A 23,318-nucleotide genomic window follows, 5' to 3' on the forward strand; every position below is an offset into this window, starting at 1 on the left:
AAACAAATGAAGAGTGGTTCCCATATATAACTGTATGAAAGGCAGTCCTGAAACCAAAGCATGGAACAGTTTTTGACAAAGGGAAGTCACCCAAAGTAGCCTCAAAAAGAGTTGTGACCTTAATACCAAAGACCTAGAGATCAATGATAAGGAAGTCACCAAAGACAGAAATAACTCAGCATCTACCACCACATTTACTGTCTATTTATTTTTCACCTATCATAATAAAAAAAAGATAAAAATAATAAAATCCCAGCATGGTTTGACACTGAAATGTCTTTTTTTTTTTTTTAAGTTGCCATCTCTGGGGCTCTTGGGAGGTGACTGGATAAGGAGAGCACTAACTCCAGTGGGTGACCCGACGGCATTACTGAGAGGTGTGAGCCCACCTGTAGGAAGTAGGTCCCTGGGCAGGCTTCTGAAGAGGAGCTTGCTTCTAGTCCTTATTATCTGTTTGCTCCTCTGTTTCCTGGCCACCATAAAGTAAGCAACTTTGTTCTGCCATTCCCCTTCACCATCATATTCTTCTGCTTTACCATGGCCCACAACCAGATGACTATGGACTTAAAACCCTAAAACAGCACGACAGAACTAGCTCTCTAGGGTGTTTGTCACAGAAACAAACAAACAAAAAGTGTAATATGGCCAATGTCAGGTATATACAGATACAGAAACACAAGCCCATTAATCAATCCCAGCACTTGAGAGGAAAACACAGGTGGATCCCAGTGAGTTCAAGGCCAGTTAGATCCTAAGTACAAACAAACAAACAAAAACCCACCAAAACAAGCAAACAGACACAGAAATTGGAATTTTCTGGCTATATAATATATATATATATATATATATATATATATATATAAAATCACATATATATATATCATTAAAATTTAGTCAACACCACAAAAAATTCTGCTAGTAATCTATCCAAAAGGTAAGCAAGTCAACCTGTAAAAAAGTCTTATTTGTAACACTGGAGAATCACACACAACTTAAGAGCCACATGACCAACATCGGAGCTGAGCCAGTTACATTTGTTCTAAAGTTCATGCTATCTCCTCTGTTCAACAGCATCCCTACAGAGGCTGTGACTATTTCAGCACCGTGGAGAATCAACAGGGAAAGTAAAACCAACAGGTGCCTCATGGGACCAGCGTAGGGTCACTTACCCCAAGGAATCTTATGCAGCCACTGCAAACAGTGCCTGTGGAGACGCACCATGACGGAGTTATGGAGAAGACAGACTGTAAATCATGTAAACGCCCACATACTCAAACAGAACAAAGCAAAGCAAAGCACGGGATTCTCTTGGAATTTAGAAGCAGAATGGCACCTGAGACTCTACAACTATTCCCAATAAGACACTTTGCCAATGAGTTGACTTGAATTGTGTGTCTGCTAGTCTCAGTTAAAATCACACAGTGAGAGCGACTTCAATACCCCACTCTCACCAACAGACAGGCTATCCAGACAAAAATTAAACAGAGAAGTGCTGGCACTAACTAGTCTCATAAACCAAATAGATCTAACAGATATTTACAGAACATTTCACCCAAACATGAAGGAACATAGCTTCTCAGTAGCTCTAAAATTGAACACACACTTGGACACAAGCAAGTCTCAGCAGATACAAGAAAACACCCTGCATCCTACCAGACCAGCACAGACTAAAGCTGGGTATCAACAACAGAAAGTGTATAAACTCATGGAAACTGAACAACTCACTACTGAATGAAAAATGAGCCAAGACAGAAATTAAAAACTTTTTGTGGTTTTTGGAGACAGGGTTTCTCTCTGTAGTTTTGGAGTCTGTCTTGGAACTCACTTTGTAACCCAGGATGGCCTCTAACTCAGATATCTGCCAGTCTCTGCCTCCTGAGTGCTTGGATTAAAGGCATGCACCACCATTACCCAGCAGAAATAAAAAACATTTTAGAACTGAATGAAAATACAGCATACCAAATGTATGGGACACAATGAAGGCTATTCTAAGAGGTAAGTTCATAACACCAAGTGACTATGTTAAAAAACCGAGATAGGCAGTGGTGGCGTACACCTTCAGTCCCGGCACTCGGGAGGCAGAGGCAAGGGGATCATCTCTGAGCTACTTCCAGGATAACCAAGGCTACATAAAGAAACCCTGTATCAAACAAACAAAAACTCAAACGAACCCCCCCAAGTCGGAGAGCCCTCATATTACTAATTTAATGGCACACTTGAAAGCTCTAGTTAAGAGGCTTAATTTGACATTAGTGCAGCCATGATAGGCTGTAGACTAACAATACTGGGATTAGGCCTCACCCTTACAAAACCAGGAAAAACCACAGACTGTACCTTGGGGGGGAGGGGGATCAATCAGACTTGAGACAACAAGTACTAGCTACTCCAGAACATTAAGAATAGCTTACATAATCTGTACATAGATTGTCAATTTCCCTGCAGCAATGCCAGTGCTTGACAAAACTTGTTACCTCACTCCTGCCCAATCTGAATCCAGAATTTCCCTCTCCTCCCCTATCCTTTATTCCTTAAAAACCCTGCAATAGCTGAGCGCAATGCTCTCCCTAAACCAATTGCTGTGTCAGAATGAATGGTGGGCCCAAGCTTGGGCTTGCAATAAGGGTTCTCTGCTTTTGCATATGAACTTGAACTTCTGGTGGTCTCTGGGGGAAACATGATGCAGGTATAACGCTAGAACAAAACAAGGAATAATACATAAAAGGAACAGATGAAAAGAAATAATCAAACTCTGGGCTCAAATCAATAAAATAGAAAAAAAATAATGAAACAAAGTTGGCTTCTTGAAAAAAAAAATCAAAAGATTTACAAACCCAAATTAACTAAAAGGCAGAGAGAGAAGATCTAAATGAATACAATTAGATCTGAAAAGTGGGACAAAACAAAAGACACGAAGAAAATGCAGAGAATCATAAGGATATACTTTAAAAATCTGAACTCAACCAAATGGAAAATTAAAAGAAATGCGTAATTTTCTCAATTAATACCACCTACTAAAGTTAACTCAAGATCAGATAAGCAAATTAAACAGACCTATAACCCCAGTGAAATAGAGGCAATCATTAAGTCTCCCCCCCACCAAAAAAACAAAACAAAACAAGAAGAAAAAAAAAAGAAAAAAGGAAAAACCCAGGGCCAAATGGTTTTAGCACAGAATTCTACCAGACTTTCAAGGAAGAATTAATGCAATATTCCTCAGATTACTCAATAAAATAGTAACAGAAGAAACAAATCTACTTCCCCTATGAACACATAAAATTTATAAATAAACTACTTGGAACCCAAATTCGAGAACATATCAAAAAGATCATCTACCATGATCAAGTAGGCCTCATCACAAAGATGCAGGGATGGTTCAATGCAAAACTACACAATCATCTCATTAGATACAGAAAAGGCTTTACACAAAATCCAACACCCTTTCATGATAAAAGTCCTGTGAAGACCAGGGATGCAAGGTATATACCTCAACCCAATAGAGGCGATTTACAACGAGTTCACAGCCAACACCAACCTAAACAGAGTGAAACTCAAAACATTTTCACTAAAATCAGAACAAGACAAGGTTGTCCACTCTCTCCATATCTATTCAATACAGTACAAGAAGTCTTAGCTAGAACAGTAAGACAAATAAAAGAGATTAAAGAGATACAAACAGGAAGAAGTCAAAGTATTTTTATCTGCAGATGATACCACTGAATACATAACTACCTTAAAAATTCTTCCCGAAACTCCTACACCTTCAACAAAGTAGTAGGATACAAAATTAACAAGCAAAAATCAGTGATCATAGCATACAGAGATCTTCATGTACTTGGCTACATACTTATAAAATTCTATTGCAAATGCTTATGAAGATCTCAGCATTTTATCGCGAGGTGTTGCTGTTTCCCAAAACTAACACAGCCTACTGATCACAGGAAGACAATGGAGAATCTAGAACTAAGAACAGACATGTGGCAAATGGGGATGATGCTGAGAAAGGGTCCTGGGTACAAGAGCTAAACTCACCTTCCTGGAGGCCTGGTACCAGCTTGTAAACAATGTCCTGCATGGTTCTGTCATGACTGCAAAAAGAGAACAGGCGATGAGTAATTTCCATTACCAATGTAAATGCTATAATTATTTATATCTTCTATTTAACAACTTGAAGTTAGATTTTCCTTCTAGTTTACAATGAGAAACGTTCTAAAAGTTACCTAGGGCTTGAATTGAGGCATCATTTAATTTAGGTTTCAGCTACTTGGAATGAGAAGGTCACCCTGGACCTGGGGACAGTGCCTCCACCCCGCTGGACAAAGGGCTAAGCTCAACTTTCTGAACACGGGCAAATATGAAGGTGCAGAGCTACTTTATCTATAGTAAACTATATAGTTTGCCTTTTCTAAGCATAAAATATAATGATGTCAAGTAATTTCTTTTCTTGAATAAAGTGATAGAGAATTTCTTAATTTTCAAATCCATTTTAACCTCCAATCCTTATTGTATAAGACTGTATGAATCCAGTAGCTGGCCAATGATTCCACTCCAACAAATGCACAGGAATCTAGCCAATCTGGGCTCAGCTCAGTGGCTACTCATGGGCAAGTTCTAGTGTAACTATAGCCACCTCACTGCACAAACCAACTTCTTGTGCTTTGGAAGCTCTTGGCTATGGGGCCCAACTGTATAATGAAAGGTTACACAGAGCTCCAAACCTCCTTTCTACTACCTAGACCAGGATGCATGCACTCACGTGCAAATTTAGACTTTATAGATTGGGTTTTGCCAACTTGGCACAAACTGGAGTCACCTGAGAAGAGAGAACTTCAATTGAGGAATTGCCCCCACCAGACGGGGCCTGTGGCTGGGGGTGGAGGGGTATCTTAATTAGTGATTGATATAAGAGAGCCCAGCCCACTGTGTGAATGTCACTCCTGAGCAGACAGTCCGAGACTGTATGGGAAGGCAGGTTGAGCAGGCCATGGAGAATAAGCCAGCTCACAGGAGCAGGGATGAATTGTTACCGAATTGTTACCTACAAGAATAAGCTAAATAAACCCTTTCCTTCCTGGGTTGGCTTTGGTTAGTGTTTTATTACAGCAACAGAGACGCAAACTAAGACAGGGCCCTCCATGTATTTGATGCCCTTAACATCTTTTACTACGCCATGTAGCTTCTGCTAAAGCTCACAGATCACAACCATGCTGAGTGGAATTAGAAGCCAGAGCTGATACGATGCCAGGCTTTGCCTACCTTGGAGGCCAAGCAAGGGGGCAAGTTGGAAACATAGCACAGACTACTTTTTGGATGGAAGGTTCTCAAAATGGAGCTGTTTCTTTAAAGTGAACATGCTCACACTCCAGGTTCACAGCGGCATTTCCAACACTCTCTGCAAGGTCTCTGCCACCTGCTTGGATCATCCCTGCTAGTCCTGGTTACATATCTTTCCACCCTAAATCTTGAAACGTAAATGTTGAAGCCAAGAAAACATAATACCATAGGGCCCACAGGCTTCCTCTCCTTGCCCCTGTAAATAGAGAATCAGACAAGAGGTGGGGGTAGATGAAACCAAATCATGGGCAGAGGATGGCACCAGCAGAAGTAGCATCCTAGACAGTTTCAGATGGAACCCAGACACTGCCAGTAAGAGAGGCACTAAGAGAGTTGGGGATATAGATCAATTGGTAGAACGCTTGCCTTGCATTTACAAAGCTCTGGGTTTGACCCCTAGCACTGCACAATGGAGTGTGGGAGAAGATACTTATAAACTCAGTTCTTGGGAGGTAGAAGCAGGAGGATCAGAAGTTCAAGGCTACATAAAACCCTGTGTCAATTAAGCCAAAGAGAGAGAGAACCTTTTAGGGGTCAAGGGTTTATGGCAAGCTCATACTATGAGTCCCAACACTCAGGCCTAGATACCTCCCGGCCCCTTTACCTATCCAACACCCGGTCTATTGCTGTGCTTCTGCCCCATATCTCTTTTTTGTTTGCATGACAATCTAAGCTTCCATGAGAGACCTGCCCACGATAGCTCTTTAGTGTTTTGCCTCCCACAGCAAACTCCAGCAACCCTAAAGAGGGCAGCAGTGTCCCCCAGCCTCCAACTCCAAGTCCTAAGGACGGCCCCCATTCCTGTCAGCAGTACTTCAAGTGGGGAACCTGTTTCTGAGCTCTACAGAACTGCACCCCAGAGAGAGAGCAGGTGACCCGGCTTGAGCTATCACACGAGGACAATAAAAGCAGAGCAGAGCCCTGAGACAGGTGGTATCACAAGGAAGTTCAACAGTGAGTAGATGTACGGGAAGGCATCAAGCTGAGGGATAACTATGGTAGTGGGTGAGATGTGCCTAGAGCCACCACAGTGACAAAACCAAAACCCTATCACTATACGGGGTTTGGCCCTCTATAGGATAGGAACTTGGTTCAAGAGTCAATGGGAATTTGGAGAGAAGTTCCTTAAATCAGATGTCCCCACCCATCCCACACATGAGACACTGGAAAGGACTCCGGACAGTAATTAACACCAAGAACTGCTAGACATTTTCATACGTCCACCACAGAGGACACACAGACCAGGAGGTCTTCTCCAGAGATTCTAAGAAGAGATGATATGGCATTGAAGTTAGGTACACAGAAAACACACTCTCATCTCAGGGTGGGAAGTAGAAACAGGGGCCTCAGTAGTGCTGTCTGGAAGTCCGGAGAGGCTTCCAAGGTCAGACAACTCAACTTAACTGTACTGCTCCCAGCAGTACATGTGACTGTGAGCTATGACTGTGACATGCTGTACAACTTTAAAGTGAAAAACACCTCTTCCTCTCAGTTCATCTCCTCTGATTCCCTCATGCCAAATGTATCTGTGACTTAATTTCCTTCAGAGCGACCTCTGAAATCAGAAATTTTACTTACAGGCCTTTGCTTCTCGGCTCAAGTTCCAGCCCAGGGGCAGGTTACTACTCTAATGAAAGACAGGTCTGGAGTCTCTTCTACTTCAAACTGTTAGTGTAAGAAAACTTTTAAGATTCCAGTTGTTCTCATGGTCCCTCCAGGACAAGTGCTACTAGATATCATTGGTACGGCTCTGGTCACCTGCAATGTAGTATCTGGGGGCCAAGAAGAAGATGGCCACTACATACAGATGTATGGACATATGGCCAGGGAGCACTAGCCCACGCTGTTACTCACCCGATATACTGTAGTGGGTGGCTCTGATGGATCACGATCCTGCAAGTGGGGCAGGTATTATTCTCCTCCAGATATTTCACCAGGCAGCTCCTGCAAACTATCCAAAGGGAGAGGATGACAGCAACCCAGAAGAGAGCTGCTAGCTGGTGCCATGCCCAGCCAACTCCAAGAGGGCTAAGAAGGTACTTGCATAAGTAACCTCCTCTACATAGCTCCTGATTTCTGAAAAAAAAATGTGCCTTTGGGTTGCACTGCGCGGGTACCACCTGTTATATACTTCTGGTCTAGGAACTAACTAGAAACGCCAAGGAATGGTTGCCCAAGCCACTATGTGGCAAGATCATGAGAATATAACTAATATTTAAAAATCTGAAGTTTGGCCCAAAAGATGACAAAACTGTCTTTTATAGCAAAACTACGTAAAATTCAGTGAAACTGCCTAATACAAAATTGTACCACCAATTTCTAACAATACAATTAATCTTGGCCTAAAAATTCTTTAAAAGTAGAAAACATTTTCAAAACACAAAATGTACAGGACAGAGGTCATATGTGTTGGTCACTAAATGCACTTTCATGAAGTGGTCATGTCTCTAGGATATCCACATAGGATATTCATCTTCCAGAGAGACAAAAAAATTAAAAAACAACAACAAAAAAAAATGAAAGAAGGCTGGAGAAATGGCTCAGTGGTTAGGAGCACTTGGCACTCTTGCAGAAGACCGAGGTTCAGTTTCTAATACTCACATGTGAGCTGTGTGCAACTCTAGCTCCACAGGACCCAATGCTCTTCTGCTCTCTGCTGGCACTGCAAGCATGCAGTTCACATACAAACACACAGGCTAAACACTCATAGATATAAAAAGTAAAAAATAACTAAAACAACAACAACAACAAAAAACCCTATCCTGAACACAACCAGGCCTGACAAGCAGAATGAGTTACAGGCAATAGGCACCATGCTAACCCTTGAAATTCCACAGGGGCTTGACTATTACAACACAAACATCTCCCTGCTAAAAAAAGAGTGTCACCACACCAGTGGTCAACCTGGCAGACAAAAGAAAAAAGCAGCTTTCCTTTCCTTTGTTCAGTTTTCCCGACAGAAGCTTCCCTCCAGGGAGTTATCCACAGCATTCCTAGTTCAAGGTAAGTTTTCCAACCACCCCTCGAGAGCTTTGTTCTTCTCCTGGCCCTGTTGCCCTGGGCCAGGCTAAAGGAATAAGGAACATGCTGGAGTAGCCCCTCCCCCATTCAGATCAGAGAAGAACTGGCTGTACTCACATGTGTGCAAACACTCAGTCACTGTAGTTGCATCAATGAGGTAGCCGCTGCACAGGCGGCAAGTGATGTGGGCGTTTATGTCCCAGAGTTTAATCTTCCTGGTCAACATCTTTGGCTTCTGCAGGAGAAAGACACTGAAGTGTGATGACTAATCTAGGTTTCAACTTGACTACATCAGAATTAACGAAAACTCAAGTGGCTGAATACACCCTGTGAGGAATTTTTTCTTAATCAGGGTAGAAAGACCCATTTTTCTTTCGAGGTGGAAAGATCCACTTTTAATCTAGGCCAAAAAAGGGCATGGAAGAAGGAAGTTTGCTCTCCCTGTTTGCCTGGTCTTGTCGGCAAGTCCATCCCTGCACTGGGGCTGGCGCCCACTTCTCTGGGATTCTAGTGTATACTGAAGACCAGCTAAGATGTCCAGCATCAGGGACTGAAAAACTACTGAATTCTTGGGCGCTCTATTGGAAGATAGTCATGTTAGCGTAGCTACATCAGTCTGTCTGACTGATATCACCAGGTAGGTATCTCTTCCATTCCAGCTTGCCTTTCCTCTACTCATAGACATAGCAAGTGTAGGCGCCCATCCCATCCTTTTCCTTGGACATGTGGCCCATCTCTTTTCATCTTATTCATTGAATAATGATCCATCTTAGGCCTCAGTGGTAAGTGGAGTCTGAACCTCAACTCAAAGAACTGCCACTAGCCACAGTACTGTCTGGCAGAAAGATAGAGTCTACCAGGCGGTGATGGTACATGCCTTTAATCCCAGTACTAGGGAGGCAGAGGCAGGCGGGTCTCTGTGAGTTCAAGGCCAGCCTGGTCTACAAAGCTAATTCCAGGACAGGCTCCAAAGCTACAGAGAAACCCTAGCTTGAAAAACAAAACAGAAAAAGGCTAGATTAGGTCCTATGGATCCAACTTAATCACCAGCCACTTTGATCTGGATCTGTCATATGGCTTTTCAACATTACAGCTGGTATCTAGGTACAAACCCACCTCAGGAATTTAGATATCCTCACCCTTGTACTTTTTATGAGAGGGAATACTCCCATACCAAGTCATCACTTAGACTCCGCCGAGCTCCAGACTCACCAACTGTCCCTGAGCATAGTACAACCACCTCACTGCCTTTTAGACATGATATTCAGGACTGAGCATGGCCATACAGCCCCAGTCCATCAGAATCATTTCTAGCTGTGCACCTCTCCTAGGCAACTGACTGATCAGTACACATACCTACCCTAGCCTGAACTAATGGTACTCCAGAGAGCCAGCATGCACAGAGTATAAAAAGAGCCAAACTCCTCATTCCTCAGACAGAACCCAGACCTTACCTCCTCTGGATGTCTGTGAGTCCTTCCTCACCCGGTGGCATGGAGGCTTCAGGCCACCAAGTGGATGCGGTGATCCCTCCTTACTCTGAGTTCTGGCGGGCTTCTGCACCTTCCTTCTGTCCCTTGTTCCTTTTCCATTTTCTAGCACAAAAATATCACTGTTAATTCAAAGCACACTGATGTCAGTCCTGCACACAATCCCACATTAAACTCAACTACATTTTAGCTATGCCCTACATATTAAACCATGGGACAGGGCACACTAGAAATGCTGGGAGACAACCAAGAACCACAAATAACTCCAGAGACACTGCTAGAGACCAAACTTCAAGGAAATATGAGGTGGACACCATATTGAGCCATAGGCAGTCAGAAAGGAAAATCAGCTTCAGCTATGCTTACCTGTGAATGATAGCCTGGAATCGGGGCTACATCGTGAAGTCTGTGGAGAAGCAGAGACGGGTGTCACCATGAGAGGATCTTGTCACGCCCTCTACCCTCTAGCAATTCTCAAGTACCATTTTGTTAAACATGTCTGTTCATTTACTTGCTTTAAGTGAGAATGATGGTAAAGAAGGTGGCTCTGCTGTGAGGAGACACCTCCCAGAGTTCCTGAGCCATGCCCAATCCAGAGCAAATATACACTCCTTGCTTTGGGGCCCAAGAGGCAGGGTATCTGTGGAAGCTCCTTGTGACAGTGGACTTCAGGGGTGACCTGAGAAACAGCAGGAAGGCAATGAGCAGCATGTTGTTGTTCACTTCACTTGAAGCCCGTGATTTTCACATACTCACACCCAGACTAAGTCATTGTCTCTCCGAGTGAATGTGCCTTGGGTCCATGTGGGCACTGTGCCATGGTTAGGTTCAGTGGGCTGAGGCCAGTGAGCCAGGTATTCATACCAGGACGTGGAGAGGAGCAGCAGCTAGAGAAGTCCTGGCAGAGCAGTCTGAGGCCTCCCAAGAAGCTGCAGGCAGTCTGCTTCTGGACTGGGAGCCTGGCTGTGAATTCCTTGGTTCAGGTGTCTTTCCATGTAGGAACAGGCATTGCTGGTGAAATCTTCACTAGAACAGTCCCAGAGCTCCAGGTATTTGTAGTTTAAGGACTGATTACATAGAACCTGGAGATGGTGTACCCTAACATGTCCTGGAATGAACTTACTCTTAAATGCAACTAAGATAATTTCAACCTTTAAAAATTTTCCAGAACTTCACATTTTTAAAGCTTTTTATTTATGTGCACATGTGTACATGCAAGCGTGCGTCTGTGTGTATCTGTCTGTCTGTCTGTCTGCAGGAATGTATATAAAGTGTGTACAGGTGTCTTGTAGAGGCTGAAGCTGAAGTTACAGGCTGTTATGAACTGCTTAGTATGTGTACTAAGAAGGGAGCGTGGGTCCTCGGGGAGAACAAGTACGCATTCTTAGCCACTAGGCCTCCTCTCCAGCCTCAGAACTACATTTATTTATTAACTAATCAACCCAGGAAGCTTGTACAAAAGGAAGAAGAGACCTGAAAAGGTAGAAAAGAGTGTGTCCTATCAGGTAAACCTAGGTAGGAAGCATAGAGAGGAAGAGGTGGAGCTGGCTCAAGGCCAGGCCTGTCTTAAACTAGCCCCTGCCTAGTATGGAGGTCACCAACCATATAAAATTGCTGACCCTTGAAACTTGGCAGCTCCTGTAACAAAAGAACCAGAGTGTGGCATTAGGGTTCCACTATGCACCCTTGGCTGGCCTAAAATTCCCTACAGACCCCAGGCTGACCTCAAAGTTACAGTGATTCTCTTGCTTCAGCCTCTCAAGTGTTGGCCTTATAAGTATAAACCACTAAAACACAGCTTTCTAATTGTATTGAACTCCAGCGCTGGAATTATTAAAGGTGTGTGCCACCACCTCTGGCTTACATATTTTTTGTTTGTTTGGTTTGGTTTTGAGACAGGGTTTCTCTGTAGCTTTGGAACCTGTCCTGGAACTAGCTCTTGTTGACTAGGCTGACCTTGAACTCACAGAGACCCACCTGCCTCTGCTTCCAGAGTGTTGGAATTGAAGGCGGGCACCACCACTGTACAGCATGTGTAATTTTTTTAAATAAAGTTTGTATGAAATGGATAAATTCCCAACAGGAGGTGGTGGTGGTAGTAAAAACCTGAATTGAGAGTAGTAAAGGAAACTCAAAGTATTCTCCATTATAGAAGCTGAATAAGTAGTCACAAAATTTTCTTCATGGGTCACTGGGCAGAGGTGGAACACACCGTTAATCCCAGCATTTGGAAGACAAAGGCAGGTGGATCTCTAAATTCAAGATCAACCTGGTCTATAGAGCGAGTTCCAGAGCAACCAGGGCTACACGGAGAAACCTGGTCTCAAAAACCCAAAAGATAAAAATAAATAGATAAAATAAAATAAAACTCTGGGTCTGTGAGTCTACTGAGAGCAAATCACCCTGCAGGTGTAAAAGTGTCTGGGGCCAGAACATGCACTTGTCTATCTTGTACAAGGTTCTGAGTTCAGATTCCAGTACCATGCAGTTAAAGAAGAGATTGCTAACTCACTTTAATTTTTAAAAACAATTTTATGAGCATTGGTGTTTTGCTTGCATTCATGTCTGTGTGAGGGTGCCAGACCTCCTAGAACTGGAGTTACAGACAGTAGTGAGCTGCCATGTGGGTACTGGAAACTGAACCCGGGTCCTCTGGGAGAGCAGCCAGTGCTCTTAACTGCTAAGCCATTTCTCCAGCCCCACTAATTCACTTAAACTACTAGCCATACACCAAACTCTATAGTAAGGCGAGATTTGGAAGAGAACTATCAGACCTACCTTACTCTAAGCAGAGCATTGGCCACCCCCATCTGTCATTATATAAAGGTAGAGTCGTCCAGGACCAAGTTAGATGTATCCCAGGAATAGAGGTAGGCAACAATACAAGGAAAAACATCACTTACAATAAAGGTAACAGTAGACTAACACGTGATCCTCCCAACAGACACGTAAAAATTATTTTATAAAGCACCTATTCATTATTTTTAGAAATCCTAAAAGATGGTAAGGAAATACTTTTAACCCCGTTGAAGGAGACACTAACACGATTATTCAACAACTCAGATGTGAACAACTACAGCTCCACAAGCCTAGCTGAAGGTGACTAAAATGCCCACCAGCAGGCAGCCCACCAGCTAGAGCCCCACACAGCAGCCGCTCCTCGGCAGTCAGGAAAGGGTGCTCCCAGCTATGCAGGGCTTCATGTAGAAGGAAGCTGCCCACAGAGAACGTATCTGGGCCAGGAGGCCTTGAGTCCCTTCTACACAATAAACTGATGAAGAGTATCTTACGATTTAAAACAAATGACAGACATATACCTAGTGGTGGGGTGACACCAGACAGATCACACTCACCCACGATCCCTCAAAGAAATGTTAACATTCAACACGGCATGTGGTGCCACGTTCAGATGCTGAGTAGGAGGTCAGGGGTATTTGTTACCTTTTCTAGTTCAAGATTACGATATATGGCTCTATTATGAACTGAGGCACACATATCTATAACATATTAGAATTATAATAGGTCCTCAGGATGGAGAGGTGTTGCTGTTCTTACTGTCAAAGGACCAGCCATGCCAAAGTACTATTTGGTGTTTAGAGAGAAACTTTGTCCGCTTCTACTCTAAATGATGAAGAGATTCACCAAAAACCCAAAATATTCCAATTAAGTGTATTTCAGCTGATCAACTTTATTACTAAACTAGGAAGTATAAATTAAAAATCCAATGAAACTCACAAAATGAGTGCTGGTGAGTAGCAGGCCATGTACTAAGTACCATGTGTGTACAGTGTTGAGGAAAAAGGATGGCATTCTGTGATAAAAGCAACACACACAATGCCAACTTTTACCAGTATTTATCAGTACCTCTCTACCATACCATGTGGCCATATGGCCAGCCTGGGGTCCTCTCCAGGCCTTCTAAGAATCACCTATTTTGGTTTCTTGCTATGTTGCACATCATCACGTGCGTGATCACAAAAACAACATGCATGTCAATACAGCAAGCTATAATAGTGGGATGGAAACTACCACGTAGGCAAGCAGGCAGATCGGTTACTTGTCTTCATCTACTGCAGGATAAGTGCTGTGTGCTGTATTCCCAATGACTAAAATGCCCCGAGCTCATTTATGAATGAGGGAATGGGAATACAGGGACTCATCTTTTTTATAAGCAGTGTCCCCGCTATGGCAGGCCTGGGCCCAGAACACTTCTTCCTCTTCTGCACACTGCCTAGCTTGTGGGTACCACCTAGCAACCTTCTTAAAGATGGGAGTTCACATGCCCTAACTTTAGTCAACACCTAGTCAGAATCTCAATTTATCCCAGTTCTGTGATATGCAAAAATATGAATGAAAACTAAAGCCGGTAAATATGGTCCATAAGATATTATGTTCTACACATAAAAGTGCCTGCTGCCAAGCCTGACAACCCGAGTTCAATCCCTGGGACCCACATGGTGGGAAGAAAGAACCAACTTCCACAAGTTGTCTTCACAATGTCACAAAGGTCACCCAAAGTAAATAAACAAAAACATAGCTTTAAAATGTTTTTAAAACTAGAAAATAAAACTTCTCTTAATCCTGGCTCAAGGTAATGTAATAGAAACTACTGGCCATGCAGTGCAGGTGTTCCTTACATATCTCTAGAAGAAAGAACACCATTAAATGGTTGGCAAATGTTGTCCTTGTCCTGGGAATGTAGTTCAGTTGGTGATTGCCTGCCTAGCACGAACAAAACCCTGGATTCAATCCCAAGCACCATACAGAGTCAGGCATGGTGATACATGTCTGCAATCCCAGCACTTGGGAGATGTAGGCAGGAAGATCAGAAGCTCAAACTCATCCGTAGCTATATGAGTTTGATGCCACTCTGCGTTACATAAGACCCTGACTCAAAAAAAAGAAAAGAGGAAAGGAGAGGAGAGAAAAGAAAGATGTTGTCCTCATTAAAATCAGTAACACAAGCCCACTCTCCTGTGGGTAAGATCTAGATAGAGACATCATCAGACCTATGTCTTAGGCACCAAGGATCTGATCAAATTCCAAGTTGATTCCCAAACAGTTTAGGTCTAACACATAAAACTAAAAGAATAGTTTTTAACAATTAGAAAAACAAAACAAAAACAGCTCTTTTCCAAATAAGCCAGTTACAAACCTTCAGCTGTTGACAAGCGTCTTCCCGATCTCATTCCAAAGATGATCTCTTTTCTGCTCTACGCCCTGCCCACAGCAGCGCTGGCAGATCTCTCTCCTTTGCTAACCCTTGCGGTGGCGGTCGGCTGTTATCACTGGTACAGCTCCCACATCCGAGACCACTACCCTCTTGCCTGCCTCCCTTGCCACTCCAGTTTCTTCCAGCACTTCCTGACATCTGTGGGAGTCTTACAGCGGTCCTCCCATGGTTAAGAAATGGAACATTATCAATAGGATACTGCCAGCCATTGGTAGGTGGGTGTTTCCTACAGAACTTTCCCAGATTAAACAGTTCTGTGCTGAGCTTGAACACCATACCCTTCCAGGCACCCATAGTTATGTGCCCTTCAATTAGTGCTGAAATTGTGACTTTCTAAGATCTGGTTCTCCACCTGGCCAAAAGTGTTGATGCTATCAGTCTCCAGGGACAACCGGTGGCCTTGGGGGTAAGCATAATCTCCAATGTGTCACCAAAGACTGATGCTGAGGATAGAAGCCCGTCCAGATCGATGACCTCACCAAAATGCCTTGTCTTTGGCTGTGTTGAGGCATTTCGCCTTCCAAAACCAGCTAACAGCCGAATAAGCCAGGTGGTCATGGGTTGCTAATAAATGTCACAAAGCAGAAACATTCCAACCTGGAATGTCTTACTCCAAAGTCTACCATTCTGAGGATGTCAGGAGGACAGAAAACTCAACATTAGAATACATGAGTGTATTAGGAGAACAGACATCAATCTAAAGCTAGACGTTCTGAAGTGTCAGGATGGTGCATAGCAACATAGCACCAGACTTCCCTGAGCTGTCGGGATAGGAATCAACTTCGCACCAGAACCCAGGGAACTGTTCAGGAAAGACTAGAAGGACCTTCCTCTGACAACAAGGCCAACTGTAAAATTCTGGCAGTAACTATTTGTGGGACGTGCTAAGTTTCCTACTCTGCAGGGGGTTGTGGGATGTGAGCCAGGTTTAAGCAGACCTCCTCCACATTTCCTGCAAGAGGTGGCCCTACCATCTGAAGTTGCTCTTTAATACTTCAATGACAGGAGAGTGGTGTTTAATGAAAGATAAAGATATTATCAAACAGAAAACTGTGTCCTGCAGGTGGGCATTAGGGTCCCATCCTTAGACACCCTACAATGGGGGTTGGAGAAATGACTCAGAGGTTAAGAGCACTGGCTGCTCTTCCAAAGGTCCTGAGTTCAATTCCCAGCAACCACATGGTGGTTCACAACCACCTGTAATGAGATCTGGTGCCCTTTTCTGGCCTGCAGGCATACATTCAGGCAGAATACTGTATACCCTACAATGGAAAGCTTATGAGTAACCTAAGTTTACTTCTCAGCACTTGCAGCTGGGTCACAGTAGACTCTGTGGCTTATTCAGACCCAATCACCATGCCAAGTCCTTTGACGCAGAAAGGATGGAAGAGCTCTCAGGGTTTTTGATAAGGCATTCATTCTGTCTTCGAGGATAGAATTTCCCACAAAGTTCATTTCTCCTGCAGTCACCTTTGAGTTACAACGTCAACCTAAAAAAATGGGAGGAATGAAAACAACATCGGGGCCATAGCAGAAGGCCACTGATCACAGTTCTTGCATTTTTGTTCCATGAGTTTGTTTGTTTGAGTTTTGCTATTGTTTGCTCTGGCAAGAACTTAAATTTAAAAAACAAACAAACAAGCAAACAAACAAACAAACAAAAAAAAAACCCGAGTGGTGGCTGGTGAGATGGCTCAAGGGGTTAAAGGCACTTGCCACCAAGTCTGAGGACCTAAGTTCAATTCCTGGAACTCACATAAAAATGACAGGAGACAACAGAATCCATAAGCTATCTTCTGACACACATACATGCTCAGGGTTTTTTCACTCAGAAACATAAACTCACACGATAATTATAAAATTTTTAAAAAACGTAAAAGTCCTTGAAGTAAGGGCAGTTGTGGTGTGCTAGTTTGTAGAGTATATCCTGAGGACTTTAGCAACCAAGCTGACACATACCCTCAGCACAAAGCCACAAAAAGCCACTGGCTATGATGTGCTTTAGGCTAGAGTTTGTTGAACACCTAATACAGTTTGTGGAGCCAGGAGACGGAGAAAGTCACTACTCCTCATGTGACCCAGAGGCCTCCATTAGACCTTACAGGTCCTACTAAGACCCACTGTACCACAAACGTCAGGAAACCCACACAGGACCCATGAAGCTTCTGTAGGCATAGGACCCCGTGAGGACCAATGGGATCCAGTTAACCTCCATTCTTCAGGTCCAACAAACACTGCAGACTCTGTTCAATACAACACACAGCAACAACAGGCCGAGGGAGACAGCATCTCCAGCAAATGCTGTTCCTGTTGGGGAGTCTGCTCAATCAGCGGGTCACCTACAACAACAGTGGTTTAAGCTTATGACCACCCCTATCCTTTTGGCTTTTGTACATTTAATTCTGTAAGAAGGTATGTGGCAGAGAAGCGTGTTTTCTTAGTTTTAAAGGCTTCATCTATCTTTGTGATTGACTGATTATTTTTGAAACAGGGTTACACTATGTTGCCCAGACCTGTCTCCAACTTCTGAGCTCAAATGATCCTCTTGTTTCTGTCTCATGAGGAGCAGCAAGGATTATAGACACATATTACTATATCCAGCTACATTTAATGATAACCAACTCACAGAACTAAGCACCAGTTCCAGTTTTTAAAGCATGACGTGCAGCATTCTTGCAATATGAACGGTAGGATTGTGAGGGTAACAAGAGACAACAGGAAGCTGACCTTCAACCTCAATGTATTTCTAAATAAAGAAAAATTACATCTTTAACTTTAAATCCAATTCAGAATATCAAACAAACAAGGCAGTGAATAATAAATTTGGCCATTAAAGAATAACAACACAGACCCAAACAAACCTTGTTTTAAAGCACAAATAAACCCCCAATAATTCTAGTTAATGACCTTGTGAACTAGAGTTGGAACCTCCCAAAATCCAGAAATGACAGGGAGGTGACCATTAGGGGCAAGAGCATCTAGAGTGACTTCAGGTAAGTACTCTGAGCCACCTTCCAGGCCTACTCACAAGACCTGGGCTGGGGAGAGGGGGCTCCGGGCTACAGGACATCTCTGAGCATAATATTCCCAAAAGGGACAAATATCCCAACCTTTTCAGAATATCATATCTTCCACACTATTTTGAGAAAAAAAAAAACACTTATAACAAAGTGCATGAGGTCCAATGTACCAGGAAGGACACTTGTATTTAAGATGGTTAAGAAAAACTAGAAGGTTGTCTTATAATTTATTTCAGAACAGTATGGCAAGATTCTCAGAATAGTGGAAATCACGCACCCAAGTTAGACACTATTTCCCTACACCCAACTTTGTTCGCAGGGGTCCGTTTGCCAGAACATTCCAAATGGTAAGTCAACTACCGGGAATATTTTCTGTTTGTAACAGATGCCTCTTAAATAGGATACATATATGTATCAAAATCATGTGAACTTTTACAATGTTATCAGACATACATTACTTAGAGGCCTCATTCTAACACACCAACTCTACACACAACTATTTTTGTTTCAGAGACAGCATCTTACTATAAGCCTGAACTGGCCTGGAATTAACTACTGTAACTCAGGTTTGCCTTAAACTCAAACTCACTGCAATCCTTCTGTTTTAGCTCCCAAGTGATGGGATTATAGGTGTGAGTCAACATGTCTGGAGTTTCCAGAGGCTGCCTTGCTCTGTCATTGGCCTCTTCTCTATTGTCCTTTGAGATGCCCCAGGAAAAGAACTGGATCTCCAGGTGGCAGTGTAGGAGGGAGCCTGGATTGGGATACTCCCTGTGGAATCCTCAGGAGGCCTAGTATCCTGACTACAGACTTATGAAACTTGACCAGAAGCATGGTTAAGCCTGGGCTCTCGACCTTCCACTGGAACCAATTTCTGGCTCAGGACACTACATTCTGGGGTGATACATTGTACAGCAACATATGTTTAAAAGTCCAAACATGGCAAGATAAAGAGCATCATTGAACCTAAACAAATTATCATTCTAAAAGTTCATACAGCCAATTGCTGTAAAGGGCACAACCAAAGAACAAACCAGAAGCAAGCTCTTGAGTCCAAGGGTCCGAACTGCAGGGACGCTTGGCAAACACATCTTTCCACTCTGGACCATTCAGGAGCATAACTCAGTTGGCACCTAGTACTAAGGTACCTAAACTTGTTTTTTTTTTCCCTGATGAACCAAGAAGTAAAGTGGCTCAAAATGAAAGATGGAATCAACCAGTTCAAACATCTCTTAGAAATCTAAATAGCCCAGAGTTTAGACACCCTATAACCAAGTGCAGCCTGACCAAACAGCTTCCACGGGGACACACCCGTTGTTGACCACCCCCGGTCTGTGTGGGAGCTTGGCCACTCCAGAATCCGCTAGCCATTTCATCCCCAGACATATCAGGTTCCCAGTGCACATCTCGGTACTTGCCCTAGTCAAGAGCAGCACACTATGACCTCGTAATGTCTCTCACAGCAGTAAAAACACATTTTACTTGTCCACAAACATTGTGTTCTCCATAGCAGACTGGGAAGATTTCAGAGAAACAAAACCTCTTCCCAAGGCCCTCTTAATGCTTTCCTTTTGGGGGGGTGAAACAGAGAGTGTGGATGCTAGGTGCTCATCCATGCAAGAGCCTCCCCCCCCCCCAATTCTCTGCTCATTAACCTCACCTTCCTATCTACTCACGGGATACACCTCCTGCCTCTGTACACACCCTCATGACCTTCTGGGGAAAGAGAAGGGGGAGTGAGCCAAGACTAAGGAAAGGCACAATCCTGTAGTAGCTGAGAAGAGCAGGGGAGGCAGCTTGGAGGCTGGGACATGGAGCAGCAAGTACAGGTCATGATAATCCTGAGTCCTTGGAGCTAGGAAGAACTCCAACTTTGCCTTGTAACTATCCTAGGACCCTCACCCCTGAGGGTGCTCAGGGACTTGTGGGAAGTGCAAGGTTTGAATCCTTGGGCTCAAATAATCAGGATCCCACACTTAAGCCCTTCACAGAAAGGGTCCAGTGTGGGCTGGGTAGATCTGGGCAACTTCTGGATCCCCAATGCCTAATGATCTTTATAGGAGATTTTGGGGTCTGTATGTCAGGAGGCCCAGGCCTCCCTGTCTTGAAGTTCCATCTATTATCCATGTACTTCCTGATGACCTTCCTCGTGGTTCAGCCCCAAGGCTTTTGCCCTAAAGCGACCTACCTTTGGTTACAATTGTTCTGAAACCTGTCTATGTTCTGAACCCTCCTCACAGTTTACCCTGAGGCCCCAAACTACTCTAAGGACCGCCACAGTGGTCCAGATTCTTCTGGGCCAGCCTTGGTTTCCTAGCTCTTTACAGCTGATTTGTCCCTGGGTCCTGACCTTCCTATAGCCTTGCCCCAGAGTACTGGCCCTCCGCAGGGTGGTCTCAGGGTCTTAACCCTCCTCTCTAATCTATCTTGAGTTGGACCATCTCAGTGATTCTGGCATTTTCTAGGTCCTGTCGGGTCCTGAGATCCAGTCTTCTTCAATGACCTTTCCTAAAATCTTGTCAGGTCTCTAGTACTGACCCTCTTCTCCCCACCCACCCAACGGCCAATCCAAGATCGGGTCTCCACCTCTCCAGAAGTCCCAGCACTATGAGGGATCTGCCCAGTCCCAGTATTTCTGGCCTGGTCCAGGTCCTGTCTAGTCTGAGGTTCTGGTCTCCCTGGATCCAGCCTGGTCCAGACTCATGTTCTTCCGGGGTCCTGTTCTCTGGAACCCTGCCTGGTGCCTGCTCCAGCCCGTCTGGGATCCTTGTCTTCCCTAGGTCCTGTTCTCTGGGGTCCAGTCTGCTCAGAATACAGTCTGGCTCGGTGTTCTGCCCGATCTACGATTCTGCCCACCCCTGGTCCAGCCTGATCAAGGGTCCAGCCTGGTACAGGCTCTTGTTTTCCCAGGGTTCTGCCTGGTCCCGGTTCCTGTCCTCCCAGGGTCCAGGTTGTTCAGAGATCCAGAATGGCCCAGGGTACTGCCCTCCCAGGATCCAGACCTCCCAAGTCCTGGCCTTCTGGCAGGCTTTTAGGGTCCCGCCTCCCGGGTTTGCCGAGGGCGCTGGGCTCGCAGCCTTCTGCGGACCATGGGCCGAGGCCGCGGCCTGAGGAGCGGGCGCGCGGGCCAGGCCGGGCGGGGCGGGCTCACTGACCTGCGTCTCGGGCGGCGGGCGAGCGGGCGCACGCGGGGGCTCGCCGGGAGGGGGAGGGGGCGCCGCTCCCTCTGGGTCCCCCCCAAGAGGAGGAGAAAAAAGCCGTGCGGAGTTTAAAACAAAGAGGCGGAAATGCCCGAACCCAGCCGAGTGAGGAGTCGGGGGCGCCGCGCTTGGAGCATGCGCAGTCTGCGGCTCAGCTCCCACCTCGCGAACCGGAGGGGGCGGGGCCTGCGGAAGGCGGGGCCTATAGGGGTGGGGTCCAGGCGGGGCCAGAGGGCGCAGGCGCGTGCTGGCAGCGCTAGACTCAGGAAGCTGGTGCGACAAGTCAGGCGGGGTGGAGCTCAGGGGCGTGGTCGCAGGGGAAGGGGTGGGTCAGAAGGCGTGGTCAGAGTCGACCGCCTGGAGAAACTTCATCTGGAGGACTTCAAGACACTTCTGACTGCCTACTATCTGGGTTGGAAACTAAACCAGAGCACCCGGACAACATGTTTTCTCCCGTGTAAGCCTTCTTACATTCCTGTCCTGTCTAGGAATCAGCCAGGTGCGCCGAACACCGTGGACACAGAGAGAGAGAGAGAGAGAGAGAGAGAGACCCTTCTGCTCGACTTTCGGACTGTGGAAACCTACAACTCATTCGTTTGTACACTGTGCGTAGTGATCAGTGGTCACTGTAACTGGGAGAGAACAGAATAGAAAGTTTTTTGTTTTGTTTTTGTTTCTTTCAAGTCAAGGTTTATCTTTGTAGCCTTGACTGTCCAGGAACTCACTTTGTAGACCAGGCTGGCCTCGAACTCAGAGATTCACCTGCCTCTGCCTCCTGCGTGCTGGGATTAAAGGCTACGTGTCTCCACTGGAAGGTTGTTCTTGGGGAACAAAGCAATTGTAGCAGCGGTATGCTAAACAGGCAGTGGGACAAGGAAGGAGTTAGAGGGAGGACCTGCCGGTATGGGAGAGGTGGTTGTGCCTTGAAAGGATTCAGTAAGGGCATGTGTGCAGTGAGGACGAAAGGGTCTACATAAGAGCCCTACTGGGGTCCGTGTAGCTGGTCCCTCGGAGGGGAAGGCTCCCTGGGAACAAGACAGCTATACTCTACAGAAACTTGACTGCCCTTTGCAATCACAGAGAGGTTATTGATGAGGGAGAGAGTTGAGAGACAGTCCTAGAATAAGGAGGATATGGTCTTGGTATTAGAAATAGCAACAAGGTACTATTGAGCAGCCTATAAACAGCCCTGGGATTAGAGCACAGGTCCCAGGAATCCATCTAATTTGACAGACCACAAAACTGCCTGTCTGCAAGTGGACTTTTCATGCCTTAAGTAAGACTATATCCAGATGTTATTCTAGTCCAAGGTCCAGACCTTGTTTCTGTGTCTAGCCATCAGGGTTGTCTCAGGAAACTCTAGCTTTACATAACCTCTGGTCTTTCATGAAGGTTGTTGCTCACTTTAGGTCTCCACCTTCCAGCCCTGAAGTCTTCCTTTGGCCATCAGCTGACCCATCAGAATCCAGGCAAATGTCCTGCCCCCATCCTCACCCTGTATCTCTAAGTTAGTGAATAGCTCCCAACTAGTCTCCTTGTGTCTGTCCTTACTCCCTGGTCCATTTTCAGCACAAAATAGTGGCTTTTATAAAGCATCAGTTGAGACATGTTCCCTGCTCAAAACATTCCAGAGGCTTTACCCAGAGCATAAACCAGTGGACTAGGGTATCCTGGAGGCTTGAAGAGATCTGAAATCATGTCTTATTTAGTAATATACTATGTTCACAGGTACTTGTATGTGTTCTGGTTCAGCCAAGCAAATGATGAAACATGAAATTATGGCACTCAGTTTGATGGTAAGAGGAGGGAATACTTCCTTCCTTACTTTTGTCTTCGCCAGCCTCTCTGGAGTATTCGGTCCATCCTCTGCAATGAGTTACCTCTTTGATAGTCTTCTCATCACCTTCAAACTCCCAGTAAGGCTGCTAGGAGAACAGAACGAACTGAGCCCATACTTATTTTTTTTAATGTTCTGAAAGATTTTTTTTATATGTGTGTGTGTGTGTGTGTGTATTTTTCCTGC

General features: G+C 44.8%; 1 protein-coding gene across 3 annotated transcripts in view; it reads right to left on the reverse strand.

Annotated features, from left to right (window-relative positions):
• The window catches only part of Pcgf3 (polycomb group ring finger 3), a 47,057-nt gene extending 25,614 nt beyond the window's left edge, over positions 1 to 21,443 (reverse strand). Inside the window, exons 1-6 of one of the 3 annotated variants that reach the window (XM_085691504.2) lie at positions 21,251 to 21,443; positions 10,209 to 10,248; positions 9,807 to 9,947; positions 8,470 to 8,587; positions 7,186 to 7,282; positions 4,030 to 4,085 (exon numbers count right to left, since the gene is read on the reverse strand). In XM_085691504.2, coding sequence (XP_085547630.1) covers positions 4,030 to 4,085; positions 7,186 to 7,282; positions 8,470 to 8,578 — 262 coding nt within the window. In that variant the 5' untranslated portion in view covers positions 8,579 to 8,587; positions 9,807 to 9,947; positions 10,209 to 10,248; positions 21,251 to 21,443. Of the gene's footprint in view, positions 1 to 4,029; positions 4,086 to 7,185; positions 7,283 to 8,469; positions 8,588 to 9,806; positions 9,965 to 10,208; positions 10,249 to 10,353; positions 10,502 to 21,250 lie in introns of those variants that run through there. The other 2 variants (XM_085691507.2, XM_087908752.1) reach the window with 2 other exon arrangements.
• Positions 21,444 to 23,318: the final 1,875 nt, after the last annotated feature.

The sequence above is a fragment of the Myodes glareolus genome, chromosome 8 (assembly GCF_982192425.1).
Source record: "Myodes glareolus chromosome 8, mMyoGla1.1, whole genome shotgun sequence".
NCBI lineage: Eukaryota > Metazoa > Chordata > Mammalia > Rodentia > Cricetidae > Myodes > Myodes glareolus.